The 19,244-nt window shown below is 41.8% G+C and overlaps 1 protein-coding gene across 2 annotated transcripts; it reads left to right on the forward strand.

Annotated features, from left to right (window-relative positions):
- Positions 1 to 563: 563 nt before the first annotated feature.
- eloa (elongin A) lies at positions 564 to 18,744 on the forward strand (the record flags this gene model as incomplete). Of its 2 annotated transcripts, XM_079258621.1 has the most annotated exons (12): positions 564 to 674; positions 9,881 to 9,937; positions 10,273 to 10,385; positions 10,928 to 11,541; positions 14,162 to 14,499; positions 14,785 to 14,887; positions 15,212 to 15,364; positions 15,661 to 15,758; positions 15,831 to 16,011; positions 16,112 to 16,244; positions 17,065 to 17,237; positions 17,321 to 18,744. In XM_079258621.1, 12 exons carry the CDS (start codon positions 564 to 566, stop codon positions 17,380 to 17,382), a joined length of 2,136 nt encoding a protein of 711 aa, XP_079114747.1. In that variant the 3' UTR covers positions 17,383 to 18,744. The 2 variants fall into 2 exon arrangements, with proteins under 2 accessions (XP_079114747.1, XP_079114746.1); XM_079258620.1 differs by having other exon boundaries at positions 15,661 to 16,011.
- Between the last annotated feature and the right edge of the window lie 500 nt (positions 18,745 to 19,244).

Here is a 19,244-nt window from a genome sequence, read left to right on the forward strand (position 1 = left end):
CACTTCAGTGGACATCAGTTAGTCATCTGCCACTATGATACACTGAAATATATATTTATATATGTATTATATAAACACTCATAATATTTCATATTCTGTACACACACACACACACACACACACACACACACACACACACACACACAAAAAGCACTTTGGATTCTTTTATACATAAAATGCGCTAGCCAAACTTGTAAAATTTGCTTCACTGATTAACAGGACACTTCTTTTTTTTTTTTTTATTTATTTGTTTATTTATTTATCTATCTATCTATTTATTTAAACAAACTTAATATCAACTTATTAATTCACAAACTTGTCAAATTTGCTTCAGTGATTAACAGGAGACTTTTATTTATTTATTTATGTATTTATTTATTGAAGCAAACTTATTATAAACTTATTTATTTACAAACTTGTCAAATTTGCATCAGTGATTAACAGGACACATTTATTTATTATTTATTTATTCATTTATCGTTATTAGTGTCGTCATTCTGACGTAGCGGAGAAGATGACCCAGCGGAACTCATGTCATGTCGTTCCATGTTGCAGTCCGGACCATGAAACCGTTTCCGGGCGATAGGTTGCCAGCAGTAAACATGGCGGAGGAACTGCTGGAAACAGTGGAGAGACTTCAGTCCCGGATTCTGGACAATCCAGAGCCACGAAAGGTAACGATTCCTCCGAATGGCACGAACTGATTCGACGTTTCACACCGACTGGGTCCTGAAATGTAACCAAAGCCGGAAAAAATCTCAAATCCGCGGAATCTGTAGCTTATTGCAACGGTTTTTAAATGCTGCGTTCAGGGACCGTGTCTAGCTCCGGTCTCAAGAACTCCCCAGATTAGAGAAGCTGTCAGCGGGTTTCTGCTGGGATGGTCACCCTGAAGCAACTCATTGACGGAAGAATAGTTTCAAACTGGAATCAGTCAAACAGGATAAACTTTTCACATTTACTGATATGAGAAACTTCAGTCAGAGGTTTGGAGCTGGATTCATTTAATTGATATGATAAACTACAGTCAGAGGTTTGGAGCTGGATTAATTTAACTGATATGATAAACTACAGTCAGAGGTTTGGAGCTGGATTAATTTAACTGATATGATAAACTACAGTCAGAGGTTTGGAGCTGGATTAATTTCACTGATATGATAAACTGCAGTCAGAGGTTTGGAGCTGGATTAATATTGTCCTCAATAGTCCAGGTTTAGTAAACATGTATAAATGAGACTCTGTTAAGTGGTAATTACAGTCATTTTCAGTAATAATTAGTGCTTTGTTTGGTAAATACTTATCTAAGTATCTTATTTTTAACAATAAGTGGGTAACATTAAACTTCCACCCATGTTTGTATACAACAGGCTTGTTTTTCTAAGTAAACAAACACCACTCTCATAGATAGAATTAAGAAAAGATCAATAAACTGTTGATAAAATAAATTAATGATGGACATTGTATAATTGGAAAATATGTTTTAATCATAATAACAAGCTATATATATATACATATATGTATATGTATGTATGTATATATACATATATATATATATATATATATATATATGTATATGTATGTGTGTATATATATATATATATATGTGTGTGTATATATATATATATATATATACATATACATATATATGTGTATATATATATATATGTGTATATATATATATATATATATATATATATATGTATATGTATGTATGTGTGTGTATATATATATATATATATATATATATATATATATATATGTGTATATGTATGTATGTGTATATATATGTATATATATATATATATATATGTATATATATATATATGTATATGTATATATATATATATATATATATATATATATGTATATGTATGTATGTGTATGTATATATATATATATATATGTATATGTATGTATGTGTATATATATATATATATATATATATGTGTGTATATATATATATATATATATATATATATATGTATATGTATGTGTGTGTGTATATATATATATATATATTTGTATATATATATATATATATATATATATATACACATATATATGTATATGTATGTATGTGTATATATACAGTCATTAAAGAACAGGCTGAATTTACAACAGTCACTCGAATAACTGGAGACTTAAAAAAGAACAATAACTAAAAATTTGCAAAAATGTAATTTCGTAATATAAGACACTTTTTCATTTAATTGAGTCGATGAAAGCAAAAACAAACAAATTGGTCCTGGACAAATTAGAGACTTTTCTGTTGAACAGTGGGACAAAATACCTGTCAACATTACAGGATTGTTCAACAAAATATTAGCTTAAGAGTGATATAATATTTAATAAATGATCTAATTTGTTTGTTTTCTTAAAAAAAATATTTCCATTGAACCAGAATTAGAAAATAATGTAATATTTTCATAAATTGTTTATTTCTTTTTACTTTAGTCAATTTCAGCTTATTTTACTGGCAGCTCTTTATTCTTTCTTTAATAAAAGGGTATGAATAAATATGAGCACAACTGTATAAAATATGACTAAACTAAATTCCAAATGTGTGTTTTAAAGATCTCGGAAAATTTTTTGTGTTTCAAGCTATCCCTCATTTTAAATATACGAAATGTGCGCAGTGATATATCCAATGCCTTGATGGAAATTTTAGAATCCATGATAAGAAAAAAAATAACATTTGTACGCTAAGTCTAAACATTTCCGACAGTCCGTGAAGGCATCGCGCTAGACGTCATGATAATTAGGTGGCTTTAACTTGTTATAACCAGTCTGTTTAACTGGTTTGTTGCCGCAAAGCGGATCATGTCAGCTTGTAACAGCAACTACCAGCAGAAATTAAATAATTAATGTGAAATATAACTAACAGTCACGATATAAATGTGCTGAGAGGCGAAGTGGGGGTCAGTTAGCCGTTAGCCGTCCGGCTAGCCGCCGTCTAGCCTGAAAGAAGTGACAGATCAGCGGCTGCAGCCTGAACGCAACACCGCTGCTGGGGGTTCTGGAACAGGACCACAGCTGTGCAGGAAAACCAGCTTTGCTGTATTAATTACTGGAAACTTTAAGCGTGCAGGTGGAGGTAAACAAGGTCTCGGTTCGCCTTTGTTTCATGTGGAACAAAGCGGTGCTGATGCGAGGGTGGTGCTTTGGGTGGTGGTGGGGGTTCATGGGCAGAAACGACTCACAAATGAAATACTTTTCTATGAACAACAAATCAGGTGTTTTACTACAGACATCTGAGGTTTTACTACAGTTCTGCCACATCACTGAGCCTCCAGGGTGAAAACTGGGTTTATAAGCTGCAGTTTGCAGCAGAGACAGCTGCAAAGCAATGAATGAATCTCAGTTTTCTGGAAGATTTGGTTTCACTAATAACAGTTAAAGACAGTCAGAGAGACCGACCTGCAACACCCCCTCCTCTCTCCATCTATTTAGTAACATTATTACGCCAACAGCTCTGGTTAACACATATCTGTTCAATTTACTTACAACATGTAAAAATAGCCAAAACATATTGTATTATATCTTGAATTTTACATGATGTAGTAGCTTAAATGGCTCTCCATTTTTTTCAGATTAAGTTATAAAACTAATTTAAAATGATGTGTAGAAAAATTAAATCCAAAATATTCATTTTTTATCCGTACTGCAAACCATCCAGTTGTATCTCCAGGATGATCAGAAAGCGTACAGATGACTTTGAGGTAGTATATAACACTGAAACGGGTTGCAACAGGCTTTTTGGGTGTCTTCACACAGTACTCAGATATAGAGGTTCAACCAGTGCAGAAAACAAGATTGTTCTGTTCATCTATATTCACAGTAGGGCTGCTCAATTATGACAAAAATTATAATCTCGATTATTTTGACGGAAATTGAGATCTGGATTATTTAACACAATTATCCAGTATTTATAAACAACGCTGCGCGTCGTGGTGTTCTAGACTCCGTGTCGTGCATTATAACCGTCTAATGGACGGTTCCGAGTTGTTTAATCCGCTTTTACCGCTTATATAGGAACTATTTTACGTTGGCCTGGATGTACGTTTTATACCAAACAACCGCTGTCAGGCTGCAGCACGTTTCTCTCATTCACCTGTTAAAAGACGGCTGATCTGAACCAGCTGGTTAACGTGTTGCTATGGTAACGTCCCGTAACGGAGGGATATTACAGTGTTTAACTGGCCGAACTATGTATAGGAAAATAATGCAGCCAGTTGTCACTGACAATGGTATAAACTATGTTTAGGTGAACTTCCACAACCTACTGCAGTTATTCTACATTGACCTGCAGCCGGAGCCGACTGAGACTGGCCGCCTGGGAGTGCTTTAGGACGGGAGAGGCTCCCGCTGCTCCTTCCTTACAATAACTGCAGAACAATATGTGCCTTCAAGTCAGTCGCCAAAACACCAGAAAAGTCTCTAATAACTCCAGTAAAAGCTGCTAGATTTGTCACTTTTAACAAAAAAAGTCTCCAGATTTAGCGAGAAAGTCTCCAAGTTGGCAACAGTGTCTGAATGAAAGCAAAGCGGCTGTGGGAGGAGTTTACAGCACAGCGCTGCAACGCCAGAGACGCTCGATTAGCAGCTGAAGACAGCAGGAGAGGAAACTGCAGAGAGAAAAATAATCACACCCTTTTATTTTTATCATTGTTGGAAACCCAGATCGTAATCACCCAGCCCTAATTCACAGTGAACATGCTCAGGTATACCTGCACATAGTGATCACGAAGGAGATGACCAATATATATGTTGTATACACTCGGTGGCCACTTTATTAGCTCCACTTAGCTCGTATTTGGTTGGACCCCCGTCATGATGGAGATGATGTGAGCTTTGACATGGTGCAGTCTCCACCAGAAGATGCAACACTGTGCTCATAAAGAGATGGACATGATCAGCAGCAGGACTCAGTCTGAAGGGGAACAAGATGACGTTAATCCAGGGCAGGATGGATCCAAGCTTTCACGTTTTTTCCATCAAATTCTGATCCTGTCTTACGATGGCACCGCCTGAGATGCTACTGTGTCTATCATGGTTGTAACCAGTGCTTACTGGACTTCCTGTTGTCGTTCTACCATCTCCAACCATCTGTCCTGTCTCCTCTGACATCAACAACTGGATATTTTTTCTTCTTCAGACCTCTGGAAACCCTGGAGATGGTTTGTGTGAAAATCCCAGTAAATACTCAGAAGAAAAGCCGTGCTGCGTTCAGGGTCCAGACAGAAATGTACGAAAAGCAACTGTAGTAGATGAGGAGGAGGTGCACAGTGTATTAGTGTGTGTTTTATGTGTGTTGTAGAGGCGGTTGTTCACATGTGACTGGGCGTGTGCATGTATAGAAGCGTGTAAAGGTGCATACTAACCTGGGACACAGATGAGGGCGTTAGGGTGGGGTCGTCGCCTTTTTGTTGACCGCTGTCATTCTTCCTTTTTGTCTGTTTATCTCACCAGTTAAATCAGTCGATTTATCCATCCCAGCTGTTAGCTTGGCAAAGCGAAGAAAAGTACCAAAACGCATCCATGGATCTCAGCATATCTGTCATACGACATACAAGCGAACCCGAGGACCCGAGCAACCTGTTCCTCATTTTTTAATATCACAGGAAGATTTTTATTTAAAAAAAATGCAAACAAAACCCAGTGACGCTCCAAAAGGCATCATGGGGATGAGATGAAGCGGTAGAATGGAAGATTCGCCGGAGTCTCGCTCTGTGAAACGGATCAATTCCGACTTTAATGGTGAAATATGTTATTTCAGCTTTGTGCAACGTTACAGAACAGAAACAAGAAAACAGAAGAAGACTCTTTCCTGGCGCTGAAAGACCAAAGGAAGGAAGGAAATTCTGTTCTTTGTCTTCCTGCAGGTCAGTTTGATCTTTCCAGGAGAACAGATGGTCCATTGTTCACCTGAGCGTTAACATGAGAACACCTGGCGGATTTTCTCATCAGAGACGCGATGCGAGTCCGCTCCACAACAGAGCAACTTCTTTAGTTTTCTTTTTGTCATTCTGAAGGGAATTATTCTGTGTTACATTAATGTCTACTCAGCTGTTTTATTCCACGCCGTGTTGCTCAGGATTAGTTGTTTACATCTGCACAGCAGCCATTAGAGCTAACATTTCCTCTGGATTAAACGTGGATACAGCCATCATCTGTGAGACGTTATTTAGAGAGAACATGTAGAATAGTTTCCATTTGCTTTGTTTTATCCACCTAAATGTCTTATTTAGATTTGGCAAGGAAGTTTCAGATATCCAGAGTAAGTGAGAGTATATATGAGTACCAGACTGTTTCATTCAGCTTTATGTGCGGCCGTCTGCCTCGAGCGGTTCGGGAGGAGACGGCAGGAAAGACCTGCTGGTCTGCAACTTTTAGCCTGAGAGATCTGCTCAGAGAGAAGAGAAATGCAAGTTAAAGACACCTTTAATGCTGTAAATTTAATTTACACATGAAAAAAAAAGGAGAGAGGACAAGCTCAGTGCATCAGCACAGCTAAGGGATAGAAAACACCCCTAACCACACGGTTCATCCATAGACTGTATATAAAAGATGGGCGGAGCCTCCATGACATCACCCGTAGGTTTCTAAAGAGCTGAATTGAAGCTCGGTGGGCGGTTCCTACCATCACCATCTTGGCAGGGGCATGCGTGTCGTCTCGCCCAGAAAATACAAATATGGGCAAAGAGGTGGAGCTGAGAGGGGGGCGTGAGCGTCATGGTGGATGATTGACATCGAGCGAACTCCGAGCTTTCTGTAGCTAAGAGCTAATCGAGCTAACCCGGAGATAACAGGAGCTAACCAGCTAACAGAGGTAAGCAGGCTAAAGCTAAGTCACGTTGTTAACCGGCTAAAAACCACGGTTGTTCTACGTTCTTACTTGAAGCGGGAGATCGGGTACCTGTCAATCAAAAGGACACGCCCCTAAATATGCCGAACTTCAAGATCAAATTACTTTTAAACGGGTGAGTTCGGAAAAAATTACACTCCCCCCACAGTTGTCTTGAAGGTAAACCTGTCCTATTAAACCTAAAATGTGTTTTGTACCAGGCTGTAAACATGTTTATTTCTGCTGTAAACATGTTTATTTCTGCTGTGAAGTTGGTCTTTTTTAACATGGGAGTCTATGGGGATTTGTTCTGTTTTGCAGCCCCTAGTGGATGAAGGAGGAACTGCAGCTTTATGCATAGGCTTCACTTTTAACCGCTGAAGGCTCCATCCATCTCTCATGTACGGTCTATGGGTTTATCACAAAGTTTTCAGGCTGATCTTACAGAGAAGGAGGTTGTATGCCAGCTAAACGGTGTATCAATGCCAAAATGGATCGGATGGATTTCCTGCACTGCAGGAGACCTTGGAATCAACATCTTTCAGCCTGTTATCGACTTTTCTTTGTAGTACGCACATACGAAGTGACCTGAACTTAAACTTTGTTTTTTTGGTTTTTTTTTATTCATCGAAACATCCAGTCTTGTTCAGTTGAACATGGTGATGCGTGTTGGTCGTCTTAACATGGGAGCTGCAAAGAGAGGCCACATGCCGTCAGTGGTTGGCTTTCTAATGCAAATATATGTCCTTCATCCTGTTTTATGTTGTTTTTATGTCTGATATGATATCTAGTTTGAAATTGTACCATATCCGAATGAGTGGTATCAGAAAAAACTGAGTTATCAGTGAATTCAATATATCACATTTTAATCAAACATTTTAATCATATATATGTGTATATATATATGTATACCTCTGGTATGGTTATGGTTTGAGGGAAGACCCAGTAAATATCCTGCAACTCACACATAAAAGCAAACTTATTAGAAAAACAGAGTACCTGACGGACTGTTTGTTGTCAGATACTTAGATTTTCTTTGACTTGTTGGAGCATAAAGTCCATGTTTCTCGGGATTGGCAAATAAATACTCCCTAAATACTTCCATATCTGCGAGTCATATTGGATTAGATACTTGTTGAAATATTGCAGTACCGCTGTTGTACCACTGTCACTTCTGCAGGTTGTAGGGAAAAAAAAATATTTGTGAAAGCCAGCCCTGGTTTGTTCCTTCCATGCCTCCCATGTCACATAATCTTAGTATTCCCTGGTTCTTAGCTCAGTTCTTTCAACTTCATTCAATCTATTTAACATAATCTAATTAGTTTTATTTTACTTTTCATCTTATTTTTATTGTGTTTACACATTTAGAGATCGTGTTGGTATCTGCGTGGGTATCAGTGTTGGTGTCACCATTCGTATTGGCGTGGGTATTGGCGTTGATGTCGGTGTTGGAATCGGCATTTGTATCCGCTTTGGTATCAGCATGGTATCGGCATTGATATCAGCATGGTATCGGCATGGTATTGGCATGGTATCGGCATGGTATCAGCATGGTATTGGTATGGTATCAGCATGGTATCGGCATGGTATTGGCATGGTATCGGCATGGTATCAGCATGGTATTGGTATGGTATCGACATGGTATCGGCATGGTATTGGCATGGTATCAGCATGGTATTGGTATTGTATCGACATGGTATTGGCATGGTATCGGCATGGTATCAGCATGGTATTGGTATGGTATCGACATGGTATCGGCATGGTATCGGCATGGTATTGGCATGGTATCGGCATTGGTATCAGCATGGTATTGGTATGGTATCGACATGGTATCAGCATGGTATCGGCATTGATATCAGCATGGTATCGGCATGGTATTGGCATGGTATCGGCATGGTATCAGCATGGTATTGGTATGGTATCGGCATGGTATCGGCATGGTATCTGCATGGTATTGGCATGGTATTGGCATGGTATCGGCATGGTATCAGCATGGTATTGGTATGGTATCGACATGGTATCAGCATGGTATCGGCATTGATATCAGCATGGTATCGGCATGGTATTGGCATGGTATCGGCATGGTATCAGCATGGTATTGGTATGGTATCGGCATGGTATCGGCATGGTATCTGCATGGTATTGGCATGGTATCGGCATGGTATCAGCATGGTATTGGTATGGTATCGGCATGGTATTGGCATGGTATCGGCATGGTATCAGCATGGTATTGGTATGGTATCGGCATGGTATCGGCATTGGTATCAGGGAAGAAACTGCCATCGCCCATCCCTTGTTACTGCCTACCACTGTGTTTCTGCATTCAGTTACAGCTCCTGTTAGATTCCACTTTTGCTTTTCAGGATGTAAATTATTGAACAAAGTGTTTTATAGTCTTTCCAGCTGATTTATTGTTTATGTGAAGTGATCTGTAACTCACAGATTTTGTATTATTAGCAAAGCAGAAAAGTTGATTAGAACTTAGAATAAGTTTTAACTTCTCTCCTCTGAAGGTTAGGTGAATGCAGCGTCATTGTTAAAGTTAGATGGGAATACAGAAGTCGGACATTAGATGGCATAAAATCTGAAAATCTCTTTATTGCTTCTAAAATAACAACTCAAGACGTTGATTTATATGCTCTCCTGCATGGAAATTATTTATCTTTTTACTAACATTCTTCCTTTAAGGGTTAAGGAAGATGCTTGGAGTCATCGGGTTTATCTGAACATCTTGAAATTACATTAATTAAGAGGCAGCAGCATCCTCAGCACCACACCTTCCTATCAGCTGACTGATGTGTATCAAGTTTGCCTTTTAATGTGATAAAAGAGTATTTTTCTGAATATTTCATAGCTACTGAAGAGAGGTCCTTTGGTCTGAGGTTAACAGGCCAAAAAGGGCCATTTGAGTGATTTAAAAACATGCAGTCACGTTTATATCTTAATAAATTGCTCCATGTGACTGTTTCGCCTTCATAAAAGAAGTTTTTTTTTGGAAGAATCCTACTTGAACTGCTGATTTTGTTTATTTTCCAGCTGCTGAAGAACCTCAAAAGGCTTGGGGAGCTGCCCATGACTGTGGACATACTGGTGGTAAGTCCTGCAACTGGGATATATGCTGGTGAAAAGGGAAGAACTCGGAGGAAGTAACGCTGCAGTGAGAAACTGTTCAGGCTGCAGAGAATCATGTAAGCCACGACGGCAGCGCTGTAGGGTAGCGCTGTGTCAAACGGCTCGTACCTCCCGGGAGGGAAGCAGTTTGCTGCAGCAACCAGCAGAACCCAACTTGTTTTTGACCAAATCTCTCCGCTGAGCTGGAGAAACTGTTGCAAAAGTGAATCTTTGCAGCCTGAATGTCAGACTCTTGTCATGTGATGATCTTTCGCTGTAGATCTTCTTACAGTTGTGGTTTTTTTCCTCTTCCACAGGAAACTGGAGTCGGGAAAACTGTGAACTCCTTCAGGAAACATGAAGCAGCTGGAGAGCTGGCAAAGAGCCTCGTCGCCAAATGGAAAAAACTGGTTCCTCAGTCTGCAGACAGGTACCTTCTGCACACCTGTGCCTCCACATGCAGACAGATACTGATGCATCGGCCCGTTTAAGACGAGCAACGTTCAGACTGCTCCTTTAGAAACCCTTCACGTAAAACTCATCTCTTTATCTGGAACAGGAGGCAAAATTAATTCAAATTTGTTATAATTTACAAGAAATTTGCATAAAATACAACCAGAATTTCCAAAAAAGAATGAATAAAAATAGAATTTAATCATCTGCAAACCTCATAAACTCATATTTTATTCCTAATGGAATATAAAAAGCATCTTAGATGTTGGAACTGAGACGTTTTACTGTTTTATGGAAAATAAGAGCTTAACTTGAATCTGAAGGCAGCAGCACATCTGGAAAAGGTTGCAGCAGCAGCAACAACAGGCTGAAACATGACAACCAGGCAGAGAAACACTTCACTCAGCTGGAGATCCATCCACCAAGACCTCTCTAAACAAACAGCAAAGAAGTCTGACTGCTGGCGGGATGAGCCGTATCCATGACAACTAAACTTTCTACATCTTTCCTCCTCCGTAGACCCAACAGTCACGTCAGAGAGGCTTCCCACCCACGTCCACAGTCTGTAGGCCACGAGCTGGGCGGCGCAGGGCACCACAGACGCTATCGGCAACCTTCTCCAGAGGAGGAGCCATCCTACGTGGAGGAGGAAGAGGAGGAGGAGGAGGAGGAAGAGGAGGAGGAGGAAAGAGGGTATCACACCAACTACTCACCATCACCTCCTCAGCAAGACCAGTACAGCCCCCCACAGCGAGGGGGGTACCAGTCAGACGAATATGAAAGCCCAGAGCATGAGCCTGAACCCAGCCCTCCTCCTCCTCCTCCTCCTCCTCCTCCTCCTCTTCCTCGCAAAGAGGTCCGCCACCCCAAACAAAGCAAAGAGCCGAGCAAGAACCATCACCATGGTGACCGAAACAGGGACAGAGATGAAGAGCGGCGGCAGCACCTCACTCAGATAAATAGTGATCGAGGAGGAGGAGGAGGAGGAGGAGGAGGAGAAGGAGGAGGAAAGAAACGGAGTGGAGACCGAGAACGACAGAAGAGTCCAGTCCAGAAGTCCAGCAAGCACAGCAGGAAGTCCACAGCACACGACAGCAAGAGGGAAGAGAAGAAGAAGAAGGCAGGAGATGAAGGTGAGAGTGATCACTACTCTTGATATAAATTCACCGGTCCGAAGTTGTCAGATCCGTTTTATCAGTCGGAACCCATCTGCAGATGCAACATCCTGTTCCAGATAATCTGCAGTGTCGCTGAGTCATTTTGCAGACAGGAAGTTACCACGGCGACACGCCGATTCATCAGTGTTTTCACCAGCAAAGTGCCAGCCGGTAGAAATCACGCTGGTTTCCAGTCTGTTTCCTGCTGGTTCAGAAGAACTGCTGGTTTTATCAGCGCAGAGCTGACAGCTTCTCTCAGAACATGCATGTTTGTTTTTCTTCCAACGATCAAACAAACAGTAGAGACTAAAGTTAATCACATAAAAACACGAGTTAAATAGTCCGAACTGGGAAGAGTAATGGGATTTTATTCTGATTCATCATTGTCTCTGAGAAGTTTGCTCTGCCAGACGGTCGAGCAGGCAGTGAAAGGGTTAAGGCACGTAGAGGTAAAGTCTGTCCTGCTGTTTTAGCTGATTTTTAGCTGATTCTTGCAGATAAAACACAGACTTCCTCTCTGTGTTTCCAAATAATATCTCCAGAAAGGAGAAAAATGATCTGAAAATGTCGTGTCAGACGTCTCTCATGTCCCGGAGCCGTCTTCCTTCATGTCCGACAGGCAGAATGTTTCACAGAGCTGGCAGACATCTTGGACTCGTCAGTGGAAGTTGGACAGATTCTGTTCTGTCCCAACAAAGACGTCGGACAGTAGGAAGATCAGAGGAAAGTTCTGGTCAGACGGCTGTGAGTCCAGTAGGACGTCAGCTCGTATCGACGCTGCCGACTACGAGAATCAACTACGTTGATTCTGCAGCAAGACTCGAAAGCAGAGACCCATCCAAGATGGCGGCAACGCTGGTTCGCTCTCCAGCACTCAATGAGGCGTCTACGTATAAATGATGTCTGGTGGTGGTATTTCTAGGCGTCTTTACTGGTAGAACATAACTGTGGAGAGGGATTGTAGCTCTGGATGAAGAAGTGAAGGTAGACAGGAGCCGTTTGGGGGGGTTTTTTGTCGGCCAGAAGGAAGGAAATGAAGATGTAAAGAAGTGAAGGAAGAACTTTGATTCTTATTCCACGATTGACTATTGATTGTCTAACTAAATGAATGTGACCTTCTGAATAAAATGATTGTTTTTATTACTTTATCGTCAGCAAATGATGTCAGAAACAGCATCCCTCCACCAAGCCACCCCGCCCTGTTGTTACAGGAGTCGTTTAGGAGCCAAAAGAGCCAGAGTTTCCATGACTACCAGAAGGGACAAACCTGATGGGAGTCATGGTCGTTGTCCTGCAGGTTTTGGCTGTTTGCTGCTGAAGCACCACAAGCAGATTTATGGGGCAACATGATTGGACAGAACTTGACACAAAGCTGCTGAGGAGTCATTCGATTTGCATCTGGTGTGTTGGAGCAAAGAAACCTCTAAAACCTGCAGAGCCAGAGCTTTTATGGGATTCAGTTTGCAGTTTGAGTCACCAGATGTCAGCGATGCTCCGACCTGATTCCTTTAACAGCTCAGTGACCTCACTGACAACCAAAAACGGCCAGAAGAGTTCAGTTGTATCAGATTAAACATTAATTCTTTTTTAAATTCCAGCGAAGCGTCTCACTTAGATGTGGGTTTGAAGAAGCTGAAGGAAAGAGATCGTCAAACCCGCCCAATAAGCTGAATTAAACATCTTTAATCGCTGAAGAAAGGCCTCTGGGAGGTTTTAAATCGTGTAAACATGGAGGGGACCAGTCCTCACCTTGTCACTGTCCCGGCTGAAGACCTCTACTCAGCTCTCAGCTTTCCCGTCGCGTCCACAGACGGGGAACAGTCGATGTGTTTGGAGTCATCAGACGGCCAACCAGAGACTAAATGAGCTGCAGAACCGTTGCCAGGGTCGAGGCTTCCAGCTGGCACGGCCAACCGCACGAATCCAGGCTGCGGCTGGTGTTTCCTCACAGGAAAGCCAGGAAAACCTCTTCCCTGATAAGTAGGGCTGCGACGATATGCTTTTGTCCCGATTTGATTTGATTCCGATTTTTTGGGTGTCGATGCGATTTAAATTGTGACTCTCACAATTCTCCAATACTGCTGATTTTTGTAGATTAAAGCAAAAAAAAGATGTAAAAAACTTGTTTTGCTCGTCATTTTTCTTCATTTCAATGAGGAAAAAACAACGCCGTAGCCAGACCATCATTCTGCTGCTTTAATGCCAAGAAGACACGTTAAAAGATCAATAAAAACAATAAAAATGACAAAAATTTAATAGTGCATTCATTTTATTTATTTGAAAAAAACTGATTTTTTTTCACACAAAAAATTGATTTTAAAATTGTGAAGAATAAACTCCAGATTTCCGATTTTTCCATTCGATTTTCCCACCCCTACTGTTAACATGACTTCTCTCCTGTCGGACCTGCAACACCTCGTTGGCATTGTTCTCATTTTCCTGACGACTCTGGAGATTACCGTGCACATCCAGGCTCTCTGAACACCGAGCGTGGCGCGAGCGCCGTGCAGAAATGACGAAAAACCTCTATCGCTGACGAACATGAGTCATTTCCACATAAATCTCCACGTCATCCACCTCTAACCTGTGTTTCCAGGGCGACCACGAGCACCAAAGGATTCTTCGTCTAAGGAGGAGGAAGATGAGTTTGAAGCGCCCACCATGTCCTTCGAGTCCTTCCTCACATACGACGCTCCGACGTCTGTCAAGAAAAAGAAGAAGCCCGCACCGTCTTCATCATCGCACAGCCGACCGTCTCACTCCGCCTCCTCCACGTCGTCTTCCCGTCACACCCGCACTCCTCCGCCCGTCTCTTCCTCCTCTTCTTCCTCCTCCTCCAAAACCAGCAAGGCGAACGGCGCTCAGAGCGGCAAGAGGCCTCATTCGGGCTCCGGTTCGTCGTCCGCTGCAGCAACGACAGAGAAACGCAGGAGGGTGAGAAGCAGCAAACACGTCGTAAAAACAGCGACATCTCTCATTCTCAGAGATTCATTCTGCTCTTATTCTATCAGTTCAGGTTAAAACTGCAGATCTCAGTCACTTAAATCCCCTTTCTTCCTCATTCTGATGCTCAGTTTCACCCCAGAACGCTGTTTTCATGACTAATAAAGTTATAATATGCAGATGAACGATGGTAGTCTTGTCTAACAGGAAGCTCTTGCTTGTAGATGTGTCTGATATTCTCATCACGCCTTTAAGTTCATCTTTACGTCTCTGCAGGTTGTTGAAGCTCTTCCAACCCTCCCTGAGATCCCTCTGCCAGCGATTCAGCCCAACTACAGACCTCTGCCCTCCCCTCCGCTGTCCCCTCAGAGACGCAAAGGTAAAGACCTGGACTCTGCCGAAAGTTAAAGCTGCGATCAGTCTTTACTTTTTCCAAACACACATCAGCACGATGCTTTTCATGCTGCTTGAGACGAAGCTGGGAGCTCAGAGCAGCTCAGACAGTCCATCACTGCAGAGGAAATAAAGTCTTTCTGATTCCCTCTGCAGCTGCAGGCGTCTGGCACTTTAAGAAGTTTCCTTCTTGCTGAGTCTCTTAACGTTTCAGGTCTCACATGCACCCGCTAAACAGCAAAGGAACCCGGCTGTCAGCTCATCTAAACGCTGGTCCCTGACTGTCACTGCCTTCTGTCGCCACTTTCAGGTCCCGTCTACAACGATGAGGAGGACGCCGGCTTCACTGGGAAGCGTTTCAACTCCAAGATGGTCGTCTACTCTGGATCCAAAACCGCCTACTTACCCAAGATGATGAGTCTGTATGACCAGTGCATCCGCGTGCTGCAGAACAACATCGACTGTAAGTGGCTGCAGTTGCTGATCCTCCCTCCAGGTGGCAGCAGACGCACCTGGAGGGCCGTAGAGCTGCAATACCACAGAACGAACCCAAATACATTTACCCAGGATGTAACACTGAGACCAGAGCACGAAGCAACACAAAACACCGCTCAGGAAGTTCTACCGCTGACAGTTCCCGCAGGTTAAACGGCGGGCCGACAGCGCCGAACAGTCGTTCCTGTTTGTAAATACAAAGAGCTGTGACTGAGGATGGAAGCTGGCCAGACGTGACGATGTTCCCCTCCTCTGCTCTTTCAGCCATCGCTGAGGTGGGGGGAGTTCCGTTTGAGATCCTGCAGCCGGTCCTGGAGAGATGCACCCCCGAGCAGCTGTACCGCATCGAGCAGAGCAACCAGGTTTGTCTCAGCCGTAAAAAGAAAAACCTACCAAGCAGCATCTTTGTGACATTCTGCGTGGCCTTTCTGCAGTGTTTCACGGAGGATTCAGACGAGCTGTGGATGCGCCACTGTCAGCGTGACTTCAAGCGGGAGTCTCCTCAGGAGTACGAGTCGTGGAGGGAAATGTACCTGAGGCTGCACGACGAGCGAGAGGAGCGTCTGAGGCTGCTCACCCAGAACATCACGTCCGCACACGCCAACAAGCCCAAAGGCAGGAGGAGCTTCCTGTGGTTGGGTCTCAGGTTTTTCACATCAGCGTCGGTGACTCTGAGTGTGTGTGTGTGTGTGTGTGTGTCTTCTTCCTCCTGCAGGGCGGCAGGTTAAGATGGCGTATGTGAATTCTGTGGCCAAGCCGCCGCGCGACGTTCGCCGCCGGCAGGAGAGGTTCGGCACCACCAGCGGTTCGTCCACGGCCGCCTCCACCGCAGCTGCTGCTCCCATCAGGTCAGCACAGTCTGAGCGTCGCCCTGATCGCTGGGATGCATCGCGTTCGACAGACTGAGCAGACTCTCAGATGACGTGGAGAGAAAAGCTTCTCCAACTTTCTGCAACATTGTCCCTCTTTCAGGACAACTTTACAGCGCAAACCAGGGAGGCGTTGCAACGTTTTAACTCCGGCGTTACAACCAGTGCAGCATAATCTGCAGTAAAACTACAGCATCTAAACATAGAAATGATAAAAACGCCTCATTTTTCTCTTTGTTTTACTGGAAAGAATTACATGTTTTCCCTTGTTATATATTTACTTCATTTTTTTCCCTTATTTTATTTCTGTCTATTTGAGTTTCTACTTTTATTATATTTTTATATATATTTAAATCATTTTTATGTTACTAAACATTTCTATTTGATACATTTTTATTTTTAATTTATCACTTTTATTATATTTTCATATAGAATTTAAATAATGTTAATATAAAAAATGCTCAACATTTTTATTTTATACATTTTGTTTTGAATTTATCACTTACATTTTTAATTATAATTTAAATAATTCTACATAGAAATATTACAAAACATTTCTGTTTTATACATTTTGATTTTGGATTTATCTATCATTTTTATTATATTTTATACACTTCTAAAACATTTCTATTTTATACACTTTGATTTTAAATTTATCAATCACTTTTATGATATTTTTATATATAATTTAAATAATTTTTATATTAAAAATTACTAAACATTTCAATTTATACATTTTTATTTTGAATTTATTTGTCTGTCTGTCTTTCCTAAACACTTCTCCTCGTGTCTCCATCAGAGTAAGACCAGCGATGACAGATTACTCTGCTGAGTCGAGCCACTCCTCTTCCTCCCAGCTCAACGCGACTGCAGGCTCATCTCGCTCTGCAGCACCTGGAGGAGGAGGAGGAGGAGGAGGAGGTGGTGGAGGAGGAGGAGGACACGCTGCCAGAGATAAGCCACAAGTAAAAAGTGAGTCGTGCTCTCCGTCTTCTGCTTTAATGGAAGATTTCTGATGTTTTCAGACCTGACGATCTTCTCCCTTTGTCCCGCAGAGATCGCCCCCATGATGGCCAAAACTATCAAAGCGTTCAAGAACAGATTCTCCCGCCGGTAGTGTGAAAGAGACTGAATGTATTTCATCAATTCCAGCTGGTTTTAATTTAAGTTAAGCAGCATTTTACCAGATCACTGCTTCACACACACACACACACACACACACACACATACACACACACACACACAGCGCATGAACTTTACAGTATTGTTGGAAAAATGGTTTCTCTTTCTGTTTGTCTGTGATCGCTGTGGGGGGTTTTATGTTTTTAAATTCTGCATAATGATCAGAGTGTTGCGAGAACTTCTCACAGGACACACACACACACACACACACACAGTCTGTTACCTGTAACCGCGTTCAAGCTGACACCCTTAAGGAAACATCTGCACGTTGTGGGAGGCTTGTAGTCCAGGACTTGGATCGGAGGATTCACATCGCTTCTCCTTCACCAGCGGCAGCTCACCAAAACTGGAAAAAATGTCAACCTGGATCCGGAACCAAGTCTGCCTACTTGAACATCATCATGTCCACATTTAATAATCAGTATATCAAACGGTCAGTTTGTAGATTGGAACACAAGTTGTTTCTTAACCAGGATCCGCTGAAAAGTTTCAGTCTCTCACGATGAAGAAACATCCAGTTTGTTGTCTTCATGCTTCCCATTCTGTACTCCAGGTTTAATGAAGCATTTTTCAGCCTTTAACGAAGGTGAAAAATGACGTCAACACCTGCCGGTTATTCAGCAAATGCCGCAAACTAACTGAAACTAAAGATTCGCCATGTGGTTTCTGGACAACAGCGCCCCCTCTGGCCACACGCTGTAATTTATTTTTACCTGTACGCGTCTTACCTCTGGACCCGAAGAAGCAGAACTCCCAAACTTTTTAAACTTTTGCTTTTTAAGGGACAGATTTTAACTTAAGGAGAAGTCTCTTTTTATTTTCCTTTCTGACCAAAAACACTACGTTGGAAACCTTTAGTTTTGTCTCCTCACGGCATGACGCACACCTCGGCACCTGAGCTGCTTTTTTAAACAAAAAAAAACTATTTAGTCATGTTTTACCTGCTGCGTTTCCAATGTGTGGGGCTAAATCAGAACATCACATTGTAGACTTTTTTTAAACCCTCCTGTGGCTTCAGATCATGTTTTCCTGCTGTTGGATGTGTACGACCCTTTTGTTTGTTTTTATCTGCTTCACTGTGACAAACTGCTCGAGGGAGGGCTGACCAGTCTATAGGAAGAACAGGAAAAGAAAAGGAAGGTAATTCAGTCCACGATCATGATGAGATGTATTTATTTTCAACAATGGGACCTGGTACCCCACAACACGGGCCCGAAGAAACGTAGATTAAAAACTGTAATTTTATTAGATTTTAATAAATGTTATATGGTCATTTTTATTAAAATTGACTTTTGCCCTTAAAGGGTGTCTGTGTGGGAGTTTTTTTCTGCTGTTTGGTAAGATGGGCCTTCTTTTGAATACAGGAGGAGGGAGTGCAGCATGGATTTAGGTCTCATCTGCCCTGGAAGCTTTAATGAGGAAAGAGGTGGAAATTATGTCGTTTATCCTCTTGTTTTCCTTTTTACTGCCATCTGTCAGTAAATGTTTACATCTACATCAATGATTCATGCAGCAGAAAGAAGCCTGTTACGGGTACGAGCTTGTGAAAGTGATGTTATCGTTCAGCAAAGAAGAGGTGGAAAATAATCATTCAAATGCTGCAAAATTTTATGTTCTGACAAAAAAATGTGATTTTATTTCAGATAGTATAAATATTTCATCATGTAAAAAGATAAACCTGTTCATTGTGAATTTGCAAACAGACTGCAGGGTCCCATGATGACATGTTATGTAGCTGGATGAGTAGAAGTTGGAGAAGATCATGGAGAGAAAGTCACCATGCAGGTATGTTTTCCA

This window comes from Telmatherina bonti (assembly GCF_933228915.1).
Source record: "Telmatherina bonti genome assembly, chromosome: 19".
NCBI classification, from domain to species: domain Eukaryota; kingdom Metazoa; phylum Chordata; class Actinopteri; order Atheriniformes; family Telmatherinidae; genus Telmatherina; species Telmatherina bonti.